The sequence below is a fragment of the Cotesia glomerata genome, linkage group LG7 (assembly GCF_020080835.1).
Source record: "Cotesia glomerata isolate CgM1 linkage group LG7, MPM_Cglom_v2.3, whole genome shotgun sequence".
Taxonomy (NCBI): Eukaryota; Metazoa; Arthropoda; class Insecta; order Hymenoptera; family Braconidae; genus Cotesia; species Cotesia glomerata.
The window spans coordinates 1,437,192-1,460,765 of NC_058164.1; the positions used below are offsets into that span (position 1 = coordinate 1,437,192).

The 23,574-nt window shown below is 27.5% G+C and overlaps 4 protein-coding genes and 1 long non-coding RNA gene across 5 annotated transcripts; 1 reads left to right on the forward strand and 4 right to left on the reverse strand.

Moving 5' to 3' along the window:
* Positions 1 to 437: 437 nt before the first annotated feature.
* LOC123268552 lies at positions 438 to 1,105 on the reverse strand. The gene is made up of 3 exons (XR_006510246.1): positions 1,004 to 1,105; positions 674 to 839; positions 438 to 564 (listed from the first exon to the last, which is right to left on the reverse strand). It is a non-coding gene; the product is annotated as an uncharacterized LOC123268552 (long non-coding RNA).
* Positions 1,106 to 2,137: 1,032 nt separating this feature from the next.
* LOC123268545 (prefoldin subunit 2) lies at positions 2,138 to 3,484 on the reverse strand. The gene is made up of 3 exons (XM_044733712.1): positions 3,238 to 3,484; positions 2,992 to 3,115; positions 2,138 to 2,532 (listed from the first exon to the last, which is right to left on the reverse strand). The coding sequence occupies exons 1-3, from the start codon at positions 3,384 to 3,386 to the stop codon at positions 2,356 to 2,358; spliced, it is 450 nt and encodes a 149-aa protein (XP_044589647.1). The 5' UTR covers positions 3,387 to 3,484; the 3' UTR covers positions 2,138 to 2,355.
* A 2,059-nt stretch (positions 3,485 to 5,543) lies between these two features.
* Positions 5,544 to 7,759, forward strand: LOC123268507 (jerky protein homolog-like). Its single transcript, XM_044733653.1, has 2 exons — positions 5,544 to 5,685; positions 6,098 to 7,759. Exons 1-2 carry the CDS (start codon positions 5,659 to 5,661, stop codon positions 7,694 to 7,696), a joined length of 1,626 nt encoding a protein of 541 aa, XP_044589588.1. The 5' UTR covers positions 5,544 to 5,658; the 3' UTR covers positions 7,697 to 7,759.
* Positions 7,760 to 9,388: 1,629 nt separating this feature from the next.
* Positions 9,389 to 23,354, reverse strand: LOC123268496 (probable ATP-dependent RNA helicase DHX35). Its single transcript, XM_044733634.1, has 12 exons — positions 22,991 to 23,354; positions 22,632 to 22,846; positions 18,907 to 19,086; positions 18,520 to 18,660; positions 18,159 to 18,321; positions 17,906 to 18,067; positions 17,693 to 17,839; positions 17,465 to 17,606; positions 10,310 to 10,596; positions 9,915 to 10,220; positions 9,677 to 9,830; positions 9,389 to 9,587 (listed from the first exon to the last, which is right to left on the reverse strand). The coding sequence occupies exons 1-12, from the start codon at positions 23,019 to 23,021 to the stop codon at positions 9,461 to 9,463; spliced, it is 2,055 nt and encodes a 684-aa protein (XP_044589569.1). The 5' UTR covers positions 23,022 to 23,354; the 3' UTR covers positions 9,389 to 9,460.
* Positions 20,175 to 22,766, reverse strand: LOC123268518 (ceramide phosphoethanolamine synthase). The gene is made up of 2 exons (XM_044733670.1): positions 22,632 to 22,766; positions 20,175 to 22,279 (listed from the first exon to the last, which is right to left on the reverse strand). Exon 2 carries the CDS (start codon positions 22,012 to 22,014, stop codon positions 20,920 to 20,922), a length of 1,095 nt encoding a protein of 364 aa, XP_044589605.1. The 5' UTR covers positions 22,015 to 22,279; positions 22,632 to 22,766; the 3' UTR covers positions 20,175 to 20,919.
* Positions 23,355 to 23,574: the final 220 nt, after the last annotated feature.

Below are 23,574 nucleotides of genomic sequence, written 5' to 3' on the forward strand. Positions count from 1 at the left end.
TTTTATATTGTCTCCCACACACGTTCCCTGCCACTCGAATATACAATTATTCTAATATATTTTTAATAAGTAATTGATTTTAACTTTATTAATTAACAAATTTACATTTGCTTTCCAATCATATGGCACATAAAAAATAATTTTTTTAAGAATTTGCGTTAAAATATTCTAATTAGATATACATTAATTTTTTAAAAGTAATGTTGAAAAATACTTCCTTAACTTACAATATATCTTACAACAATTAAAACAAACCATCAAAACTGTTCAAAAAAAGTTCATGCTTAATCATGGTCTATATAGAAATTAATTAATAGAAAACAAAACTCTGTAATTAAAAGAATTATTATTATTAATAAAATATTATAAAATTACACAGATAATTATAACATTAATAAATAAACTTACCAATAATCATGATTCCGCAATATAATATTTTTCATACGTTCGTTTAAGTAAAAAAAAAGACATTATCATTACCAGTGAAGTAAGCTCTATAAGAGTTAGTGAAAAGATTTTTTTTAATTGTAAAATATCTGCCATAAAAAAGACAGAAATAGAACCCTACAGTTTAAAGAAATATATAATAAATATCTACATCGTCCTTTAATAAGTGAATAATCTAATTAGATAATTTTTTTTTTTTAATTTCAGTAAAGTTTGTACAAATTACCTCAAGAAATCCATATGTCAATAATGAATTATAAATAAATATCCAAATTGTTTGGAAACACTTAAATCCTCGTTGTGCAGAGTATATTGCTGTATCGAAACATTCTTCATCAATGGAGAATAGGTGAAAAGAAAAAAAAAAATACTGCCCAGAGTAAAATCCTGAACTGTGGTAAGAAAAAAAAAATTCATTTCAAAAGGAAATAATTTTCAAATACTTAATTAATGAAAATAAATAAAACATTTCAATTGAGATAGTACATTGCAATTTTCGATGTTAATTAATTAAAGTGTATTATTATTTTGAAATAAAATTATGTGTGATAAATACCTTTAAAGAGTTGAATTGTTGAAGAGCGCTATTTTCTGGTTCGGCATTAAATCTTAAAATTGGTATAATTAAACACAAAAAATATCCTACATTTATACTCATTATTCTTCGAAAACATCTGTCATAATTTTCAAATACTGGTTCATAAAATATAATCACAAAATATGTCACAATAATAGCAATTATCTGTGGTGAAAAAACTTTGTCAATATATGCTCCTTTGTGATGAAAAGATAATTAATAATAAATAATAAATTACATAATCCTGAAATGAGGGAATATCTAATCTTTTTTTTAGCTTATTTAACAAGTAAATTAGTATCAAAAAAATAGTTATAAAAAATTTCATTCGTAGTTTTTTTTACGTGTGAATTTATTTGTTATGGAAAAAATAAAAATTGTCAAATTATTTTAAATATTTCAACTTACTATTTCAGAAATCAGTATAAGTTTATTATATACAATAATATGTTTATACTTCAACCACAATACAAATAATATTAGTAATATGAAACTTATCATAATTATTTCACCTATATTCATTTTCTTCACTTTAAAAATAATGAGTAAATTATATTAAAATATTCGCTGTAAAATATAATTAAATTTCACTAAAATTTTCAATTTGAACCTTTAAATAAATTCTATGTCAGCAGCATCAGTAAGACTAGAAGCAAGTATTGTAAATTTGAATAATTATTACTTCTTTGAAATTTTCTCAAACAATGCAAAGCTTCTGCAATCAGTTGTGACGTCCCCTCCATGAGTATACGATAGGTATTGTTTTGGTATTCGCAGTATTAGGACGTGATAGTATTTTTATATATTCGGCTGTGCATTCTGCTAAGTATGAAAATATTATTTCTATACCTTGTAATAGTTTATCACTCAATTTTTTATGTTAAAAATTTTCAATTTCAATTGAAATAATAAAATATTTAGCAAGAAATTTTAAATGATAAATTTTTCTAATTACATTTTAAAATAAGATATAAATAATTCACAATAATACCAGATAAATTTAATGTATTAAAAATTTATATAATTTATTGTTTTCATTATACAGATAATTTATTTGCAATCTAAATATTTCAAAGCAGTAATAAAAAAATATTTAACTTGTCTGTTGAAAAAAAAAAAAAAAAAATACTAAATGAACTAAAACGTTAAATTAATTTTATTGCTTCTGTCTTTTTACAGTCAAATTAATACGATGTATATTAATATGAAAGAGTTATGAACTGAGAATTGAAAAATCAATCAGACTTAGTTTGAAATTAATAACCTGGCAGATGTTTAAAAATACAAATGGTTTAAATGATGAAAGAATTCAAAAAATTATACAATTTTAATTAAGTTTCAATAGGATTAACTACGAGGGCATTTCTTTTAGGTTCTTTAGATTCTTCTTCCGTTTGTTGTAGTTCATCTAATCCTCGTATCCTTATATTATTTTTCTCTTTGTAATCGTTTATCTCTTTACCTTTTTTCTCCAACTGTTCATTCAGCGTCTCAATGACTTTTATCAACTGTAACACAGCAAAATATTAATAATAACATGACTTTAAATTTAGCAGTCACTTGATTATTTTTAATTTTTTTTCCGAGCAAATTTGTACAGAAAAATGATTTTAAAAAAATTGCATTATTAATTTTTTTAAATTTCTACGTGTCAATTTTTTTTTCATAATTTATTTGTTATAAAAATTATCAAATATCTGCTAAATTAATTTTTATAATAACAACATATAAAATGATGATCAACAAATATTTACTATAATGTTAAAAATAATAAATAAGTTATTTATTATTTAAGATTATTTAAAATTACACTAGATAAATTTTTAAAACAAAAATTTTACTACTTTTTTTAGAAATCAAATCTAAAATTTTAATAAAAAAAAACAAAATTTTCTAACGAAAACTACTTTGATTTAGTTAAAAAAAAATTCTAATTAAATAATAAAATTATTAATTAATAAAATTACCCTTTCTTTATTAGTAACAAGCCCAGGTAATACTTCTCCGACTACTTGCTCGCATAAAATTCCACCAACCATTCTATAACACTTTCTTTTAGGATCAACATTCTTCAATGTATCAATGACAATCCTGAAAATTAAAACAACTTTTAATAAAACAATGATTAAAAAAAAAAATAAAAATTACGCCTAGCATTGAAATTTTTTAGAGTAAATAAAATAAAATAGTAGGTTAGGTTACTGTTTTCATACTTGTGTTCATTTAATTCCATTTCCATTTCGGATAATTTAGTAGCCATCATCCTTTGATCATTGCGAAGGGTTTGAAATCCAGCGAGAATTTCTTCATTACTTTTTGAGCCTTTTGGCAATGATTTTCCGAGTTTTTTATCACTAGCCATATTTGGAAATTTAATTTTCAACGCGGACAATCAAATTTCTTTTTTTAACCTCCTAGTACTCACACTACTTTCTATGTCGCTCTTTTTCTCTCTCTGTCTCTTGGGTCTGAATGTGGTTTCTAAAACAGTCGATGCTCCCTGTATTTGACTCGACCGTACTGGACCATTCCCTGTACTTTATGACATTAATTCAAGTTAGCGGTCACTTAACAATTTTTTAATTTTATTTATCAAAGAAATTTATTCCAAAAAATTATTTTTAAAAAAATAAAAATAAAGTTACCCGCCATCTAAAAATTTTTATGATTTTTTTTATTAAGGAGCTATGGGAGTTAAGTCGAAATAATGAGATCAATTTAAAATTTTTAGGATCGATAGAAATATATTTAATACGTGTTGTGTTAAAATTTCAGAGAGCTAGGGTTCATAGTTTAGTTATAAAACAAGATTTAAAACAGGTCATTTAACATTGTAATGACATACCAAATCTCACAACTACTCTTGTTTTAATAAATTTCACGATGAAAAAATAATGAGAAAGCTTCGAAAAACTCATTGTAAGAAAAAAAAAAATTTTCAAAAATTATTGAAAAAATAAAATTAAGTTGAGGGTACTTAGTTATAAAAATAATTGAGTTTGAAAAATCTAAATTTTTTTTTTAAATTTTTTTTTAAAAAAATCGTCAGCCATAGCAAATGTGGGTTATGTTGACGGCAACGCCGGGGTTGCGGTCAACCAGTCAGATCGACAGCATTCCGAATTATCAAAATTTTAGAAAATTAAAAATTCCGCTACATTCAAAGTTTATAAAATACATTAACTTAAATATAATACCAGCCAAAAAACAATTTTGCAAATTATAAAATACCGAGCTATCGAATATAGGTAAACATAAATCTTATATTCCTCAAGAGTTAAAATTGATTTAATTTCGAAAAAAGTTCGTTCCGACGTATATTCATCCGAATACTCATCCATACGAATAATGATTCGGCCGAAAATTACTCATCCAAATAACTATATATTTACATTTTTCGGCTAAATGAGTGTTCCTCTGTTCATTCATTCTGGCGTAAAAATTTTCGTTATTATGTTTTTTAATTTATTGAGACTTTGTGACTTTGAAAGATTCTATTAATATAATTTTAGTTTTTTCATTATTCAAGTTTATATTTTTCGAAATTTTAAAATTTGTAAAATTAATTATTTTAAATTATATTTTATATTTACTTTCTAAGTTCTAGAAATTTATTAATTCGGAATGTTGTCAATCTGACTAGTTGACTGCAACCCCAACGCCGTACATGGTGGGTTGCGCGGGAAATTTAAAGCTTCAATGAAATAGGTTAAAAGAAATATCAAATAGGTTAAGAAAAGTATTATAAAATTGTTGTTATTTATTATAAAACATAACATAATTAAATAATCAATATTTTAATATTTTTAATAGCATTACTTGTAAACATAATACACACGTACACATCACAAAAACGAATAGAGCAGTCAACGCATGCGCTACCGCGATAAAATTGATTGCGTTGCCAAACTTTTTAAAAAATATTTAAAATTAAAAAACTTATTATTTTATTCAAATTTTAAATAAATTATCAATTATTTGATAATAATATAGTTATTTAATGCATAAAAGATTATTTCGGTAAGCTAAATTTCATTAAATCACTAGTAAAAACTTGTTAAGTTTTTTGAAAGTACAGTCTCGAACAAAATTTATCCTTCTCAAGTCACGTACTATAGTATAGCTATATATATGCATTGTGAGATGAAACTCAGTGAACGGACTGTACGTCCTATACTTCCTTAAAGAATTATTACAAAAAAATTTTGCATTTGTTAAAAACTTCAAAAACTATAAGTGCAATTTTTTAAAAATATTTTTTAGTTATAATTTAATAAATTAAGCAAAATAAAAAAATCAAAAATATCGGCTAACTTTATTATTATTTTAAAAAATTCCATTTTTTCTTTTTTAAAATTTCTATATGTCAATTTTTTTTTCTATTTTTTTTGCCATAATTTATTTGTTATAAAATTTTTAAAATTATTAAACATACGCTAAATTAATTTTCATATCCACTATACTAACTCTCAAGTCTCGTCTGCGCAAGTCTGTGCGGTCTTATGCGCAGTGTTCAAAAAATATACGTCAACAATAGTCCGTACCTAACCTCACTGTCTGTGGGTCAAATATATGTGGTTATTAATCATTTATATAGCATATTAATTAAATCATAAGAGATACTAAAATCTAAAATGTCTAGCAATTTTGAAAATTTTAAGGTAAGTTAAAGTATTAATAATTTATTAATAGCTATAAATAAATTCATTTAATTAACAACACCTTAATGTTTATTAATAACAATAATACTGAAGTTAGCCATCAGCTGTCAATTTAAAAATTCCTTTTAACAAATCAATTATAATAAAAAATTCTTCTAAAAATTTTCACTTGTAATTTATATTAAATTTCACATGTAAAATTTTTAAATTAAATTTTTTTTATAATTTAATTGCCATAAAATTCTAAAAAAATTTATAATGTCTGTCAACTTCAATGTCATCAATAACATGATTATTTTTACTGTGCTCCAACGTTGGATCATTTTAGATTTTTAATTAATCTGAAAATTAAAAAAATTAAGTATATTATTTTTATTACTTAATGTCTAATCTAAACATTTTCTATTTACAGACAAAAAGAAATATTTTATCTGTAGAGCAGCGCTGCAATATTATACAAAGATTGAAGGATGGAGAAAGTCCTCAATCATTAGCTGATGAGTATAAAATTTCCAAACAAGCAATATCGTGGATTAAAAAAAATGAAACTAGTATTATTCAGACACAAGAAGTTTTGAAATCATGTAGCGGCAATATTAATAAGAAACGTTATAAGAAACAAGAAGAGAATATATTGGATCAAAAATTGATGAAATGGCTTAGTCAGCAAAGAAGCATGGGTCGAACAGTGTCGGGTACTACTATTCAGAAGCAAGCTTTATTGTATAATAAACTTTTAAATGGCAATGAGAATTTTACAGCAAGTCATGGGTGGCTTGCTAAATTTAAGAAGAGATACGGATTGAAAAATAAAAATGCTCATGGCGAAAAATTATCGGCAAATTTAGAAGGTAGTGAGGATTTTAAAGAAAAATTTAATAATTTTAGGACAATAACAGATATAAGTCTTGATTGTATTTATAATTGTGATGAAACTGGACTTTATTGGAAAATGATGCCAAGTAGAAGGTTGGTTAAAATGAAAAAAAATAAAGCTGAAAGATTTAAGAAACCAAAGAATCGAGTGACTGTGATGGCATGTACAAATGCTTCTGGCACGCACAAAATTCCTTTGTTTGTTATCGGAAGATCAGCACAACCACGCTGCTTAAGAGGTATCAAGAATGTACCTGTTCATTATACAAATCAAGAAAATTCATGGATGACCTGTGAAATTATGAAGACATGGTACACCGAAACTTTTCTGCCAGAAATAAAAAAAAAACACAGAATAGATGAAAACCCTGAGACGAAAATTGTTTTAATTATGGACAATGCGGCTTGTCACCCACCTGCCGAAGAGCTCAATAAGTTATGTGAATCATGTACGATTATCTTTTTACCTCCAAATACTACATCTCTGATGCAGCCTTTAGAACAAGGTATCATTGAAAAATTCAAAAGGCGCTACCGTAATGATTTAATAGAAAAAATTGTTTTTCATGAAAAAAATAATGCTGAAAATAATGATTATTTCAAATCATTTGATCTTTTAGAAGCATTTAATTTATGTGTCCTTGCATGGGATGAAGTGACAAGCAGTGATATTAGAAATTGTTGGAAAAATCTAATCCCACTGACTGCTGATAATAGTGCAGAAACAGCGCCAGTTACTTTGCCTAATAATGAAGCCTTCTATGCTATTATAAAACGAATCAAAGAATTCAAAATGTGTACTCCTGCTGAAGTTGACAATTGGCTCCAGATTGATTGTCATGACAACGGATGGCAACCTCTGTCAGACAATGACATTCTGGCTAACCGGTGTATTGCTGAGAATCAAGAAAAAGAAGAAGAGCTTGATGATGAGATTTCTTATAACGATCAAAATTATACGTTTGATGATTCCATTATAGATTCCATTATAGGTAATTGTCCTACGTTTATAGAGGCTATGAGTGGATTAAATACATTTTTACGTTGGTATCAGCGCAATGGAGATAGCCAAGATGTATTAAATGCCTGCCAAAAAGGTAATCAAGAGTTAATCAGACTTGTAATTCGCAAATAAAAAAATTATTTTTAAATCGTAAATTAAAAATGAGAAAAAAATTATTTTCCTAAATAATTTATCTACTTGGATTAATAATCTAGATTAAAAATTTAGAAAATATATGTTATAATTAGAAATTTGTCTTAAATTTAACGTTACTGTAGTTATTCTTTATCATTTTAAGAATAAGGTAAAAGCCCCAATAGATGATCATGTACCAGTATATGATCACTCCATGTATTTGTATACCTATATTTATGAATATAGATATACAAATACATGAAGTGATCATATACTGGTACGTGATCATCTATTGGGGCTTTTACCTTACTTAATTATTTAAATGTGGTTTTATGTTAACAAAAAACCTTACAATATTTTTAATGTATAAGGTAAAAGCCCCAATAGATGATCACGTACCAGTATATGATCACTCCATGTATTTGTATATCTATATTCACAAATATAGGTATACAAATATATGGAGTGATCATATACTGGTACATGATCATCTGTTGGGGCTTTTACCTTAATGAATATTTTTTATTTGAGTCAAAATGCGAGTTGCAATATAATAGTGATAATAAATAAAGAAAATAATATTCGATATTTTTTTGTAAGTTATTACCAAATAATCATGTATTTGTAAAGTACTTGGAAAGTTTGAATATTCTCGCCGTTGTATTTAAATATACCCGCCACTATATTTTTTTTGATTGGTTGGACAAAAACTCGTATCTCAAGCAGCACAAAAGTTTTTTTGGTAATATATTGTTGAATTTAAATTGACAATTATTAATTTTTGACTTTTTGTTGAATAAAATTTACCAAAACGTCAACAATTTATTATGTGACGCTTAGATAGTGAAAGACAGAATCGTCAAGTACAAGGAGATAATCTTGTCAAGCTCAGGGAGCGTCGACTGTAATCATGAAAACAAAAAAAAATATTCAAAATTTATTTTATATTAATTAAATAATTGGAAATCAAATATAAGTCTAATATTTTTAGCTATAATTTGTACTCTCTTTAATGAAATAATACTGAAATTGAGATATATTTTAAAATTTTTAGAATTTTTCTAACGAATACATGGTAAGTGAATTTTTTTAAAAAACATGATACGGAAAAAAGCATGAAAATTAATTTCACAGACATTTGTTAATTCTTATAACAAATAGATGATGGCAAAAAAAATTAGAAAAAAAAACTGGTATGAAGAAATTCAACAAAATAAAAAATGCAATTTTTTCTAAATAATTTATTGGAGCAAATTTATTTTAAAGTGATTTTTAACTTTAATATCACGAAATTAGCAAACTTTTAACAATTAAAAAAATTTTTATTAATTAAATGAGAGTTAAAAAGTATTTTTAAGAATTTGCGACCATTGTTTTTCAAATTTTCTGCAAGTGAAATTCTTCAAGAAATTTTTTGTTACAAATTTTTCAATAAGAAAAATTAAAAAAATTGTCAAATATCTGCTAACTTTATTTCCATTTAAAAAATTCCGCCTTTGAAAGCTCTAAAAAATTATAAATACAATTTTTTATAAATAATTTATATATTCTAGTTAATTTTTCAAGAAAAATTAAATAATTGTGAATTATCTGCTAATTTCTGTCATTTAATGAATATCAAAAACTATTCCTGCAAAGTAAACAAAAATAATTTACATAATTTACAGATACCACAAATAAAATCTCTGATTTCCTCGAAATACTTTATAACTATAATTTTTATTACAAAATAAATTTTTACAATTTTATAAAATAAATAGTTTATACAGAATTCAAAGCAGTTCTTTCGTAAAAATGCGGAGCTAATTCTAATAGCCACTCAGATTTAATTACAGTCAATTCTCTCATATATAATTTTGTGGTTTGTAATATCTCACAAAATAGTACCCTAGAAAAAAAAAAACAATTCTTTAATAATCAAGTTCTCAATTTTATAAAATTAGTGTTTAATTTAAATATTAATAAAATAATTTATACCATTGCGGTTGTTGAACTGTGTATAAACAACTATTAGGATGTATATATAAATCTCTGTCACCTCGAACTGTTTTATAGACACCAGTGTAATGTAAAAATGCAGCATTGGGAAATAAACCAGCGGTAAGACATCGAAGTATTAATTGTAAATCACCTATAAATAATCAGTAAATAATATTTTAATTTTAGTTATCTTTAAAGACACGATAAAAAAATAAAATAATCAAATTTACGTTACCATTACTAGATCTAAGTGGTATATTTAAATTCTTCATCATAATGCGCATTTTTGATCGTATTTCTGTGGCGCGTTTCAGTCCTTTGAAATTTAAAAAATATTTTTGACACCAGCTTGCTGACTTATTCTTCTCATAAGCGGTATAAATATTTAACATTGTAATAAGATCACCTTCTTCGACTTCGAATTTACGGTGGGCAATGCGTGCTCTTATAGATGCTTGACCACTAGACGGTCTTATGAGTATATTTTGTACTTGAAACATTGATAGGATTGTTGATATTTCATCAGAGCACCCCATTTCTCCTGCAATAAAAAAATCAATTAATTTATTTATGACTGGCTCTTTACTTCTTATACAACAAATAATATTTGTTTGATTAATAATTTTTTACCTGAAGCATATAAGCATTTAGCAAACACTGGTTCTAGCGGCATTTCTGCCATTGTCAACCCCAATGGTTTCGTTAGACTACCATCCTTGTCAATAGCACCTAAAGCGTAAAGTAATTCTAACCCAGCGACTAAACTTTTACTTGGCGGTACACTTGGAAAATTGAACCTCAAAACATTATCAATTCCCAGTGCTTTGAGCTGCAGAATCGCTGGTGCTAAATCTGAGCGTTGCATTTGTGGAGGGTTTGATTCAATAAATTCATCGTATGCATTCTCTGTGTACAGTCTAAATAAAGAAAAATATTGTACAATTATTATTATTATTATAGCCCATAAATACATAATTAAATTTATTATTAATTAAATGGTTGATTAATTATTAGCAACTTTGCAGTCACTATGTGACTGCCGTGACTTGTGAACTATAAATAAATAAAATTTTGCTTTATTGAATAATGAATTTTGTTAAATTACACTGTAGTTTCTTAAATATTGACGTTTTTAAAGATATAAGCTCATCCTGATGTTACACTTATCAAGAGCTTTCATTTGAGTACCCACATGCATTTTGATATATTTTTCATATTTAAATATATATAATATATATAAATATATAAAATATATGAAAAATCGATGTGGGTACTCAAAGAAAAGATCTCGATGAGGGTAATATCGGGGTGAGCTTATATCTTTAAAAATATCAAAAGTTCACAAGATATTTGTTAAATTGCACTGTACTTTCTTAACTATTGAGCTTTTTAAAGATATAAGCTCATCCCGATGTTACACTCATCAAGAGCTTTCATTTGAGTACTCACATGCATTTTCATATATTTTTCATATATCAACGTTTTAATTAGCAAATTGTCTAACTCCATTTTAAAAAATCTTCCATTTGTGTTAAAAAACAATTACTTCAAAATTAATTATCACTTCGAAAAACAATTTAATATCTAATAGAGGTATAATATTTTCGTTTGTATCATTTAAATAATTTATAATTGGACTGTTGTTACATCAAAATGTTAAAAAATCACCTTCTAAAAAATATGGAGTTAGACCAATTGCTAATTAGACCTTTGATCTACATATATATATATATATATATATATATATATATATATATATATATATATATATATATATATATATTAGGATGTGCCAAAATATAAATTCCGTGGAGAACCTTTTAAAATTGGAATTTTGAGTTCCACTTTTGACAGCAGCTGTGTTAGGGCATTTTCTGAGATATTTCGGGGTGAGAAGATTCATTTGGTTATTTATAGGATTTTTAACAGAAGATTTAATTGGGCACTTCCGGCCAAATTTTTGAATTTTCATCGGAAATGCCCAAACTAAGCTTCTGTTAAAAAATTCTATGAAAATCAAATACATCGTCTCACCCTAAAATATCTCAGGAAATGCCTAAACACAGCCCCTGTTAAAAGCGGAATTATATATATATATATAATTTGTCACAGGGTTTTTATTCCCTGTGTGCGTCCCTCCCTGCGCCTAAATTTGGCAACAGATCCACACTCGGTGTGTCTCTGAATTTATTATTTTATATTGATTTATGAATTTATTTATTGAATTTAATATTATTAGTATTATTTATATTCGAAATTTCTAATATTATGGTTATTAATTTAAGAATTAATTTTATCTTTATTTCAGACATTTATAATGAATTATTTGTAATTTATTATTAGTATTATTATTATTATTATTTGTGTGCATTGCCGTAAATCATTGGCATATAGTACCTAATTTTACTATGAGTGATAAATCATAGCCTTTACTCGCACGGGTGAGGCCCTACAATATCGATCGCGAGCAAAGAGTTCATTGAATTAGGGAAAATGGCTAGAGAGGCCCTTGTTGTCGAACACGAGGCCTCGAACGGTTTACGGTGACAAAATTGAGCAGACACGCGGTGGCCCGCTTGGTGTGAGGTAGGCACGCGGGACCTCCGCTATTGTAAGGAGTGTGGATTTGGTGCCTTGGTTTGAGTTTCCTTTTTGGTGAGTACTCACAAGTTGAGATCAATTAATATCCGCACACCGCTGTCTCCTGGCTTAAATAAGTTATTCTTTTACTGTCCAACTAAAATCACTATCGATTGATCGGGTCGATCCCGTAGCGAGTAAGGGTTATCATAAGGGAATATTTGTACCTGTCCCGAAAGCCGCGTGTTGGGTCCTCGATACGGCCAGCAATTTTTATAATTATTATTGTCAAATTAGGTTTATTATTTTGCGCCATTGACAATTATTATTGTCAAACATTAACTATCATTACAAGTATTATTTTCAAGCGCAATTCAGATTTAATATTCTTAAATTTTAATTACTGTTACGATTATTGTTTTGATTGCGGTTATTATTATTCTCGAACGCAATATTGTAAAATAAGTTGAAGAAAAATTTATATGTTAATCACGAATTCCATAAAGGATTTATTTTGTTATTTAAAGGATAAATTTAGTTTTAAGTAACTTCGTTTTTGAATAAATAATTTATTTATTTTTATTGAAATTTTCTGATCCATTAATAATTAATGTATGAAAGCTGATTCCCGGATTCTTTTCCTATGACTCATCTTCCTATCTTAGTCAAATAATCTAGGATATTAGCTTATAATTATTTAGTTATTATTTTTGATTCCAAATGATATACTAATCTCGACTTTGATTTTTCGTGGTTTATTTTCCATTCTCATTAATTTAAATCGTTAATTGATCGTCCGGCGCGGCCCCTGGAATTTTTATTATTTTTGGTAATTTTCATAAAAAAAAATTACCTGGCGTCCAAATGTGCACTAACCCAGCCTGAGGGGTTTCCGGGTTAATTTTATTATATGTTTAAAAAGGGCGAGCGTAAAATACCCTACCCAGCCGATATCTCCGCCATCGGTCGAATTTAGTTAAATTTTGGGAAAAAGTATTGTTACAAATTCCATATATATATATATATATATATATATATATATATATATATATATATATATATATATATATATATATATATATATATATAATAGATATATATATAATGAAAATGGTCTTCGTTTGAGTCTCAATCACGCCTAAACCACTGATCGTATCGACATGAAACTACGACCATTCGATGCGAAATTTTTCCTAGATGGTTTATGGCAATTTATTTTTCGAATTCCAACGTTCCTTCATTTTTTTATTGCTGTTTTACTTTTATGAACATTTATCCCACTAATAAAAACAAAAGACAAGCATTTTCTCTTGATTCTTTCGTTTTCATGGATTTCAACGGAGTATATTAAACGGATTATGTTCTTTTACATTCAGCTAAGAATATACTCACACACTCCCACGCACCCACCCACCTACTCTCCCTTATACCCAATGGAATAACTGATGAAAAACAAATTTTCTTATGAACTCCGCCGTCCATCTCACATCATTAAATAAATATTTTTATTTTTAGATTAGAAATTTTATTAATTTTTTTTTAATTACTTAAGAACGGCTGGACCGATTGGGCTATTTTTTTTTTTTTCGTTATCTTCAGAATTGTCAGGAGAAAGTTTTGTAGGTAAGAAAATTTTGAAAAAGTCCGCTAAAAAATTAAAAATTTCGATGGTAATCGAAGGATTGCCATCTATAGAGTCACTCATCACGAAATCTCGGGTACCATAGGACTTAAAAACGTGAAACTTGGTAGGAATATTACTTTTGCTATGAAGAGTTCAGCTAAGACCGGATTTTAAGAAATTCATCCCCCAAAGAGGATTGCGGGGGCGTTAACAATGAACAATTCCCGTTTTTAAACTATAGCTCCTATAGACTTTAAATTTGGTAGAACTTTTCTGTCAGAGATGTAGAAATAGTCTATGAACGATTTTCACGATAGCTCACCCCACAGGGGGTTGCGGGGGTGGGTATTAACAATTAAAACTTTTCATTTTCCAGCTAAAGCTCCTACAGGCTCCAAATTTTGTAGGAATTTTCTATAAGTGATGTAAAAATGATCTATGAACAAATTTTACGATATCCCACCCCAAAAACGATTGCGGGGGTGTTAACAATGAAAATTTTTAATTTCCAAGCGATAGCTCCTATAGACTCCAAATTTAGTGAGTCTTCTATATGTAATATAAAAATGATCTAAGAGCGGATTTTACAATGAATCACCTCCAATAAGGTTCGCGGGGGTGAATGTTAACAATAAAAAATTTTAATTTCGAAATATAGCTTCTAAAAATTCTAAATATGGTAAGAATCTTTTATTATTCATGTAAAGATTATCTCAAAATGGATTTCAATAAAGTCTACTTCCGACAAGAATTGCGGGGGTGGGTGTTAAAATCTAAAATTTTAATTTCCAACCTGTAACTTCTATAGACTCCGAATTTGGTGGGGATCTTCGTGTATCGAGGGTACTCTGACGTAACCTCGTATCTCAAAAAACACTACTTTACGGAGAAACAAAAAACTTTTTTCAAAAAAATCAAATTATAAAATCGTAACCGTCTATCGCTAATTTCAAAGTTTTAGTACTTTCTCATCGATATATACGCCAATTATGTTTCAGAAAAAAAATTAAATACATATAAATCGTAACCCCCAAAAATCGAGTTACGAGGTTACGTCAGAGTACCCTCGGTATGTGGGGATATTCGTGTATTCCTTTCAACAATCGTCTCTTCGGCAGCGGAGAAAAAGTCATTGAGAGGTTTCCAAAGCTTAACTTTACATGTAGCTATCCAATCAATGGACTAAGAATTTTACATTCATTTTACTTTTACAGATCACATAACCGATGAATTCTTTTATTGTGAGATCGCGGAAATGTAACATTAAAATGAATGCATTTTCCAAGCACTTGAGATGTGGAAAATAAATTTAGTTACTTATTTTAATAGAATTTATAAAAAACATGAACAATTAATTTTATATAAAAATTGATGTCACTGAGAAAATTTTAGTTAACAGAAAATTCGTCGCACTTGAATCTAGACAGATTTCAACTTCACATATGAGACTTTGACATATGAGACTTGCAATGACTTTAACTAAAACTTTCAATGCTCATTTCAAATTTTTTTCTTCGTGTCAATTATTATCAATTTTTGGAAGAAAGCCACAGAAATATATAATGATTCCACATTGAAAGTTACAATGAATATTTGCTAGAAAAATCACATGGATGAAAGATACAAGCTAATTCAATGGAATTTGAAATTTGTGCAAGTCTAAACAATATCGATGCTTACAGTTCTATCCACGGGGCATATTTATGCTCATACAAAAATAAAATAAAAAAATTAGAAAAACGGTTGACCCTAAAGGCCATCCCTGCAACTTCCCGCTAATTTCATATTTAAGCGCTCAAAATTGCACTTACTACCGAACTTTTACTATCTGGTAAAAGTTTAATAAAACACTATTTCTTAAATTTTAAAACTGCAATAACTTTTGAATGAGTAAACCGATTTCCACATGGTTGGTTGCATTCGACGCAGTTTTTTAGGTCTCATGAAGAACCTTTAAGTTTAAATTGATCGAACAAGGAATTTCGAAGTAATTCTTAAAAAATATTTTTTTCGGTTTTTTTTCGACAACGATAACTTACGAACGAATCAACCGATTTTGACCGGGCTAGCGGCGATCGACGTAGTTTTTCGATGTTAAGAGCTGATTAGTTTTTGGAATCGATCCAAATTGTATTCGAAATCTAAGTTTGGTCAAGCCCTTTCGAATGGCACCAACCGCGATGAAATCGATCGAGCCGTTCAAAAGTTATTAGAGGTTTACATACGGCCACACACACACACACACACACGCGCGCGCACACAAACACACACATACATACAGACATACGGACTTCACCGCGGAAACATTCGGGGAGGCTTCCTAGAACCTCAAAACGTGAACATCCGTTAAAAACTCGATTTTCGAAAATTTTCAATTTTCTTAGCGGGAAGTTAAAAAGAAGAATAATAAAAATATGAAAAAAAAAATCAGATAAACGGTTCACCCTAAAGGCCATCCCTGCAACCCCGCTAATTCTATACCTGGGCGCTTAAAATTGTACTTATGACGTTTTTGAGATTTTTGAGCTCAAAATATAATTTATGAGATATTTTTAGCTCGCTGAGCTCAAAGAGATAGTATTTCTATGCATTTGAGCTCTTCGAGCTTATTATTTCGAAAATAAATTTTTAGTAATTTCAAATGTTTATCGAAAATCGCGTCAAATTATAAAAAATATTATTAAATATCTCCGAAAATATTAATTTTAGCGACTTGGTGTTTCAAACCTTCTTTGTAGGAAATTAAATTTTCTACACGTTTGTCGTTCATATTTTTTCTGTAGCTCTTGTCATTCACGAGATAAATGCGAAAAAACGCGAATTTCATGGAAAAATCAAGTTTAGAGGCCTGTACTACCTTGCCGGTTCGAGTTACGGCTTGGCCGCAATGGACACTTTTGTAGAGCATTCAATTCTGAAAAAAAAACCCGTCCATGGTCGAAGCAATGCTATGAAACGCCACTGAGCTATAGAAATTTAAACATAAAAAAGTCAAAGTTTCTGTGTTTTTTTAAGGGGAAATCTTTAAACGCCTGGGTCGAGGTCTTAATATTAATATTAAGGGCCTAAACTTTCAGGGTATTTTTTTTTTTGGATACTTGCAACAAAATTTCACGATGGGACCGAAAAAAAAAAATAGTTAAAAAAAAAAAAAGCACCTTAATATATATATATATATATATATATATATATATATATATATATATATATATATATATATATATATATATATATATATATATACATACATGAAAAATTGATGTGGGTTCTCAAATGAAAGGTCTCGATGAGTGTAATGTCGGGGTGAGCTTACATCTTTAAAAATGTCAATTGTTCTCAAGATAAAAGGTCATTTATCAATTATGTATCTAGAGATAGAGCATTTTCGAATGCAGTTTAAATACTTATCATAATAAATTAATTATCGGTGAGAATGATATAAAACCTTGAAAAAGCACAAATTCAAATCAAGATCTTTGCAATGACACTAAATTTCACTAAAAAATCCGATTTTATCACATAACTATCCTGGATACAAAATTTTTTTTATTTTCTTAATAGTATAGATAATTAATAATTACCTATACGCTTTTCCAGATTGAACGCGACCGGCACGACCTGCACGCTGATCAGCAGAGGCTTTGGATACTGGAGCGACAATCAGACTGTTTGTATGGGTGTCAACATCAAACCACGGTATTTTAGCAAAACCACTATCTATTACTAAAATATATAAAGAGTATTTTTTAAATGTATGTAGAAAAAAAAAATATGAATATGAAAAATTTTTTTTTTAATATAATTCTTACTGTAGACGATGTTGGGAATCGTGATTGACGTTTCTGCAATATTTGTAGCGATTACAACTTTACGGGTATTATTCGGAGCTTTCCAAAATACTTTTAATTGGTCGGCGTTGGGCAGAGATCCATACATTGGCAGTGGCATTAATTTTTCTGTTGATAAAAACTTGAACTAAAGCCAGATAAATAAAAATAATCTTTTTTTAATTAATAACTTACGTTTTCCTTCTTTGATGAGTTCTGCGTGTTCTTTAAGAAGCGAAACAGCACGATCTACTTCGTCCATACCAGTGAGGAAAGCTAAAATATCACCAGGTTCTTCATTTGAGTGAATTTTTAATGCAGTATCAACTACTGCTTTCACATAATCAGGTACTGGTTCTATTCAATTTAAAGAATAATTAATAAACAATTGACAAGTGAACAAAAAGTATTGTTATATTAATTTTGAAAAAAAAAAAAAATGAATTACCTTTAACGTAAAATATATCTACAGGATATAAACGGCCTTCAACGCTTAAAATAGTTGATGTACTATCTTTTGGATCTTTTGATGTACTTATATTAAAATAATCTCGTAATTCTTCAGCATCAACAGTAGCAGAAGAAACAATTACTTTTAAGTCCTTGCGTTTCTATAAAATAAAAATTAATTTCATTAAATCAAGTTAAAGCTCTAATTGATACTCTTTATTTTAATATTTGAACTTTACTTAACATTTAAAAATCAATCATGCAAAAAAATTGTAAATATTTGAATAAAAATTTAAATATTAAAAAATAATATTTTTGTGTAATGATTTATAAAATTTTGACAACATAAATTTACTTACTCGTATTATTTTTTTGAGTAAGCCCATAATTATATCTGTTAATAAAGTACGCTCGTGTACTTCGTCCAAAATTATAATGCAGTATTTGGTAAGTAAAGGGTCGCTCATCATTTCTCTCAGCAAAATTCCTTCTGTCATGTACTGTAATAAATTAATGGAATCAATTAGTTAATTCAATTAATAAAAGTAGTTAAGTGCTAGTAATAAAGTATTTTTTTTTTTTTATTAATGGATTTTTTCTAGGTGAAACAATGAAAAATACATTAAAGCTTTAATAACTTATAATTGAAACATATATCATAATTTTTAATGTTCTATCTATTCTAGGTCAGATTATCGTTTTGATGTATTATAAAATAATAAAAGTTAAAAATGTATAAACGTTACCTTAATTTTAGTAGTTTCATCAGTACAATCATCAAATCTTATAGAGTAGCCGACTTCTGTACCAAGAATACAACCACGTTCATCCGCAACTCGATTGGCCAAAGAAGTAGCTGCAACTCTTCTTGGCTCTGTTATACAAATAACTTTTCCATCTGTACACCATCCTGCTTCTACTAAATACTATTTAACAAAATTTTAAAAAAGAAAAAATTACTTTTTTAATTAAAATCATAAATCATATCAACAGGAGATTTATAAATAATATTTGATAATGCAAATAAAATATCAATATACAAATTTATTTCATAAATAGATGCGCTAAGCTTACATAAGTTTGGCTTTAGTATAAAATTATAGTTTAAAAAATATTTTTAAATTCTTTTAAGAAAAAAAACAAGACATGAGATCTGTGAGGTTTTTAAAAATTACTATCAATCTTAAGTACTATGCTTAAATATTCATACATTCAAATTGATTGAATGTATCTTGTTATTTTGTAAAACTTTTAAAAGATTAAAATTCGTAATCTGTTATTTTTATTTTATTATTTTTAGACAAGGCAGAATTTTTTATTGTTTAAGTTCTGTTTTAAAAATATTATTGTACATCTTTAACTTATATTTACACTTATGCTAATTATTAAATATTCATGACAATGTTAAAAATATGAGTATACTTTTATCAATATCTTTAACACGCAAGCATTTTTATTTTTTTTCTTAAGTCAAATAGGTGTGATGTCGATAAATTAATTTATCATTTTCTTAATAAGATTCATAATTATGTAATTCAATATTATCTTTAATTGTCATGAATAATATTATTAAGTAACACTCAAGTAATAAATTCTAGGAGAAAAGTTCTTTTTTTTAATAAAAAAATAATGAGAATTTTTATTTAAGGAAGGAAGATAATATTTTTTATAACTAAAAATTTCTAGATTTAAAAAAATTTTATAAAAAATATTCTTAAAAAGTTGAAGAAATTTAAAAGAGAAAACTGAAATATAATAATTTAATTTTTAAATAAAAATAAATCTCCATAACAATTGAGCATTTTTTGTCTTCAACAATACAAATTAATAAAAAAAATCAATGTATTCTTATAATTATTTCAGCTTTAAATATTAATTATTGATGTAAAACCGCAACAGCAAACTAAATATTGCGTAGCAATCTTTCATTAAAAATTATTAAAGAATATCGAATTTAAATATTTAAGGGGGATAATAGCCACTGTAAAATTAAAAAAAAAAAATTTTTTTTTTCATTAAATCAAAGTTTATACATTCAAAAATATCTATCTAGAGTTTCATATGAAAATTCCGAATATTTTTCGAGTTATAGTCATTTTTGTGGCAGCGTGTCAAATGACCATTGCACGCGCGGCGCTTCGACAAAAACGCGTTTTTCTTGAAACTACTTTTGTTGAACCGGTAGAATTTGTAATTTGCATAAATATCAATCGATTTGCAATTTTTTTTTCGTATTTGTCTATTCATTAACTATAGTCGCACGTAGATTTTGAAAATTTTGATTTTTATGATTTTTTAAGGCTGTTTGGATCGAAAAAAATGAGAAAAAAAAACGAAAAAATTTTTAATATGTCGCCATTTTTTTTTTAACCAAATTTTCAAAATCCTCTACGAGCAACGATAACCACACGCATGCAGATTACAACGCACAAAAATGCTTATAACTTTGTAACAACATGATATTTTTTAATCAAAATTTAGGAGAATAATCTTCAATGTATACTTTGTAAAACAAAAAAAAACCCGATCCCAAAATTCTTTTATTATCCCAGTCAAAAAAATTCCCGAAAATCACGTATTTTTTCGATCCTCACAGTGGCTATCTCCCTTAAGCAATGCATATTTTTTATAAAATTTAACGAGTAATATTTAAAAATTTTTTTTACCAATCAAATGGTACACAAAGTAAAAAAAATAAAATACATAAAACTAAAGTCATAGAATCTGCTGATTATCATCGAGAAGTAATTAAATTTTAATCATAATAAAGTGTTATTGCTAATTGTTTCACTAGAAACAGCTAATGAAGACCCGATATCCCATATATATTTATAGTTTTGCATATAATGAAAATCAGATAGATAAACAAAACAAAATATAACAACATAAGTCATCCAACAGGCGGAATGAAGGTATCCCCATAACTTATCAATAAAAATAGAAACTAAAAGGTAATCAGTAAGAGCGTGTGGATTAATAAGTTTCCACGCAGTTGTTATAAATAAAAAAAAGCTGTTACGTATAACATCCGATTGTTTGTGATAAAAAACGTCTTCGGAAAGAGCTGCAGATACTTGGTAATCTCCTTCTAATAAATTTTGATACAAATCAATGTAGCGATTCCACGCCAAGCTCGATGCAATTAATGTACCAGTAAATAATAATATCGTTGGTACAACACTGTTAAAGCGTATTTTTTTCTTATCAACAATACAAGAGCCAACGGGAGCATTTTCAATAGAAGTAACAAATGGTTGTAATCTAACATATTCACCACGTCCTCGAGCGGCAAAGTTAGATTTGAGGTAGTAATATATTCCAATAATTAGCGCAACAGTTCCAAGAGAGTCACAAATAGCGTCGACATAATATCCAGAGCTTCCAACATCTGAATGTTCACCGCTGATATTTTTACGCTTTCTCGCAACCAGTCCATCAACATCATCCAGCCAAGAACGGACTTGAAATACTATCACGCCAATTCTACGCTGGGATAATGATTTATTAGATATTAATTTACCAGCCAAGCCAGCTATGAATACATGAAAAAAACTTAGGTAGTTCGGTGACAGCCATTCCATTTTACTTAGTAAAAATATTCTATCCGCAAAAGCTGCCAGCGGTCCAAGTACATAAAAATTAAGATAATCCAGCATTAAACCTTTTACTGTCACTGCACAAAATGGATTTAAATCACAAGGTACTGTTGACTCATACTTCGGCTCATCCTTTGTAGGCCGTATTGAGTAATTTTGCACACGATAATACAATCGTAAATCCATTGCAATACAAAAAAATATATACACCATAAAAAATGACAATATCAGTCGTTTTTCCACCGTGTAAGTTATCATTTTAAACTTAAATATGTTCGTTTACTGTTCGGAAGGCAATGTGATGTGTGAGATTCTTGGGAACAGGTTTTATTTTATAGATTTTGTTTTATTAGCTTTATTCTCAATGTGTATTGTTTTATCTTATCTCACATTCTTATCATCAATTGACATCACATACGTGTCGTGCACTCATCAATACTTAGTCATTAATTATAAATGAAAATATACGTGTAATTGATTCAAAATATAGAGGTATGTTTCAAAAGATTGTTTCTATCAGTGTCTGCAATGGAATTTTTATTCATAATTTTTCTAAGAATAATTGATCAGTGTAAAGTTTAATCTTTTAAAATTTTTACATAAAAATTAATTTAGCATATGTTTAATAATTTTAAAATTTTATAGCAAATAAATTATGGTAAAAAAAAAATTAGAAAAAAAATTTGACATGTAGAAATTTTAAAAAATATAAAATGCAATTTTTTAAAAGTAATTTTTTGGAACAAATTTTTTTGATAAAAAAATTCAAAAATTGTTGAGTGACTGCTAACTTTAATGTCGTAATTTTTTTGCTTAAAGATTTCTATAGGTAGTAAAATAAACTAGTTTTTTAAGATAAATTAATTTATAATTACCTGAGGTATTTGAGTGCTTTTCCCACAACCAGTTTCTCCAATCAGGACCAATGTTTGATAATTTTCTAATAAGTATATAATGTGAGATCGATTTTTAAATATTGGTAAGCGTTTACGTTGCAAATCTAATGCCAGTGAATGGTTTGCATTATAAATAAACTGAGTTGATGAATGTTCATCAATGTCGGGTTTGTCTTCGTGCCATGAACTATCACCTGCGTACACATTATTAGTAATTTTTTTTATTATGATTTATAATAGTTTTATGTTATGAGTAATAAAAATTGTTTTTCATATTTAACTTTATTATTAAAAACATACAAGTGTTATAAAATTTTAAATGTGTATCTGTGACTCACCTGGAGCAATGAATTTCAATTTAGACGTCATTGAGAGTTAATAAAATATATATTATCTTATTTTAAAGCCTTTTAAGTACAAGAGGTTATAGTTCGTTGTTACATTTGTATTGTGCAATTCAATTCCATTAAAAGTACTTAATAATCATTATTGATTTTTTGTTAAATAGTAAACTTTTCAAAATACTTGTTGAGTTTTTAAGTTTAATATACTTTAATTTTTCAGTGATGTTATTGATAGTAATGATTGGAAGATTGGAATATTTTTAGGTGATGGTATTGTCGATGGAATGATGATGGTGAATGGAAGGCTGGTTGGCTCACCGTAAACTTACGAAAAAGTGGCGCTCCTCTCGCCCACAAGTTAACTAGTGCACGAGTTCACTAATGAACTTGTGCACTTGTGGAGGTGACGCGACAGTATTAGAAACTCGCTTTTCGAAGGTGCCGCCATTTTGGCATGCGCAAATTCAAAAATAACGTCTTATTTTGTTATTATCCACAGATTCGGGGTTGCGGTCAACTAGTCAGATCGACAACATTCCAAATTATTAAAACTCTAGAAAATTTAAAATTCCGCTACA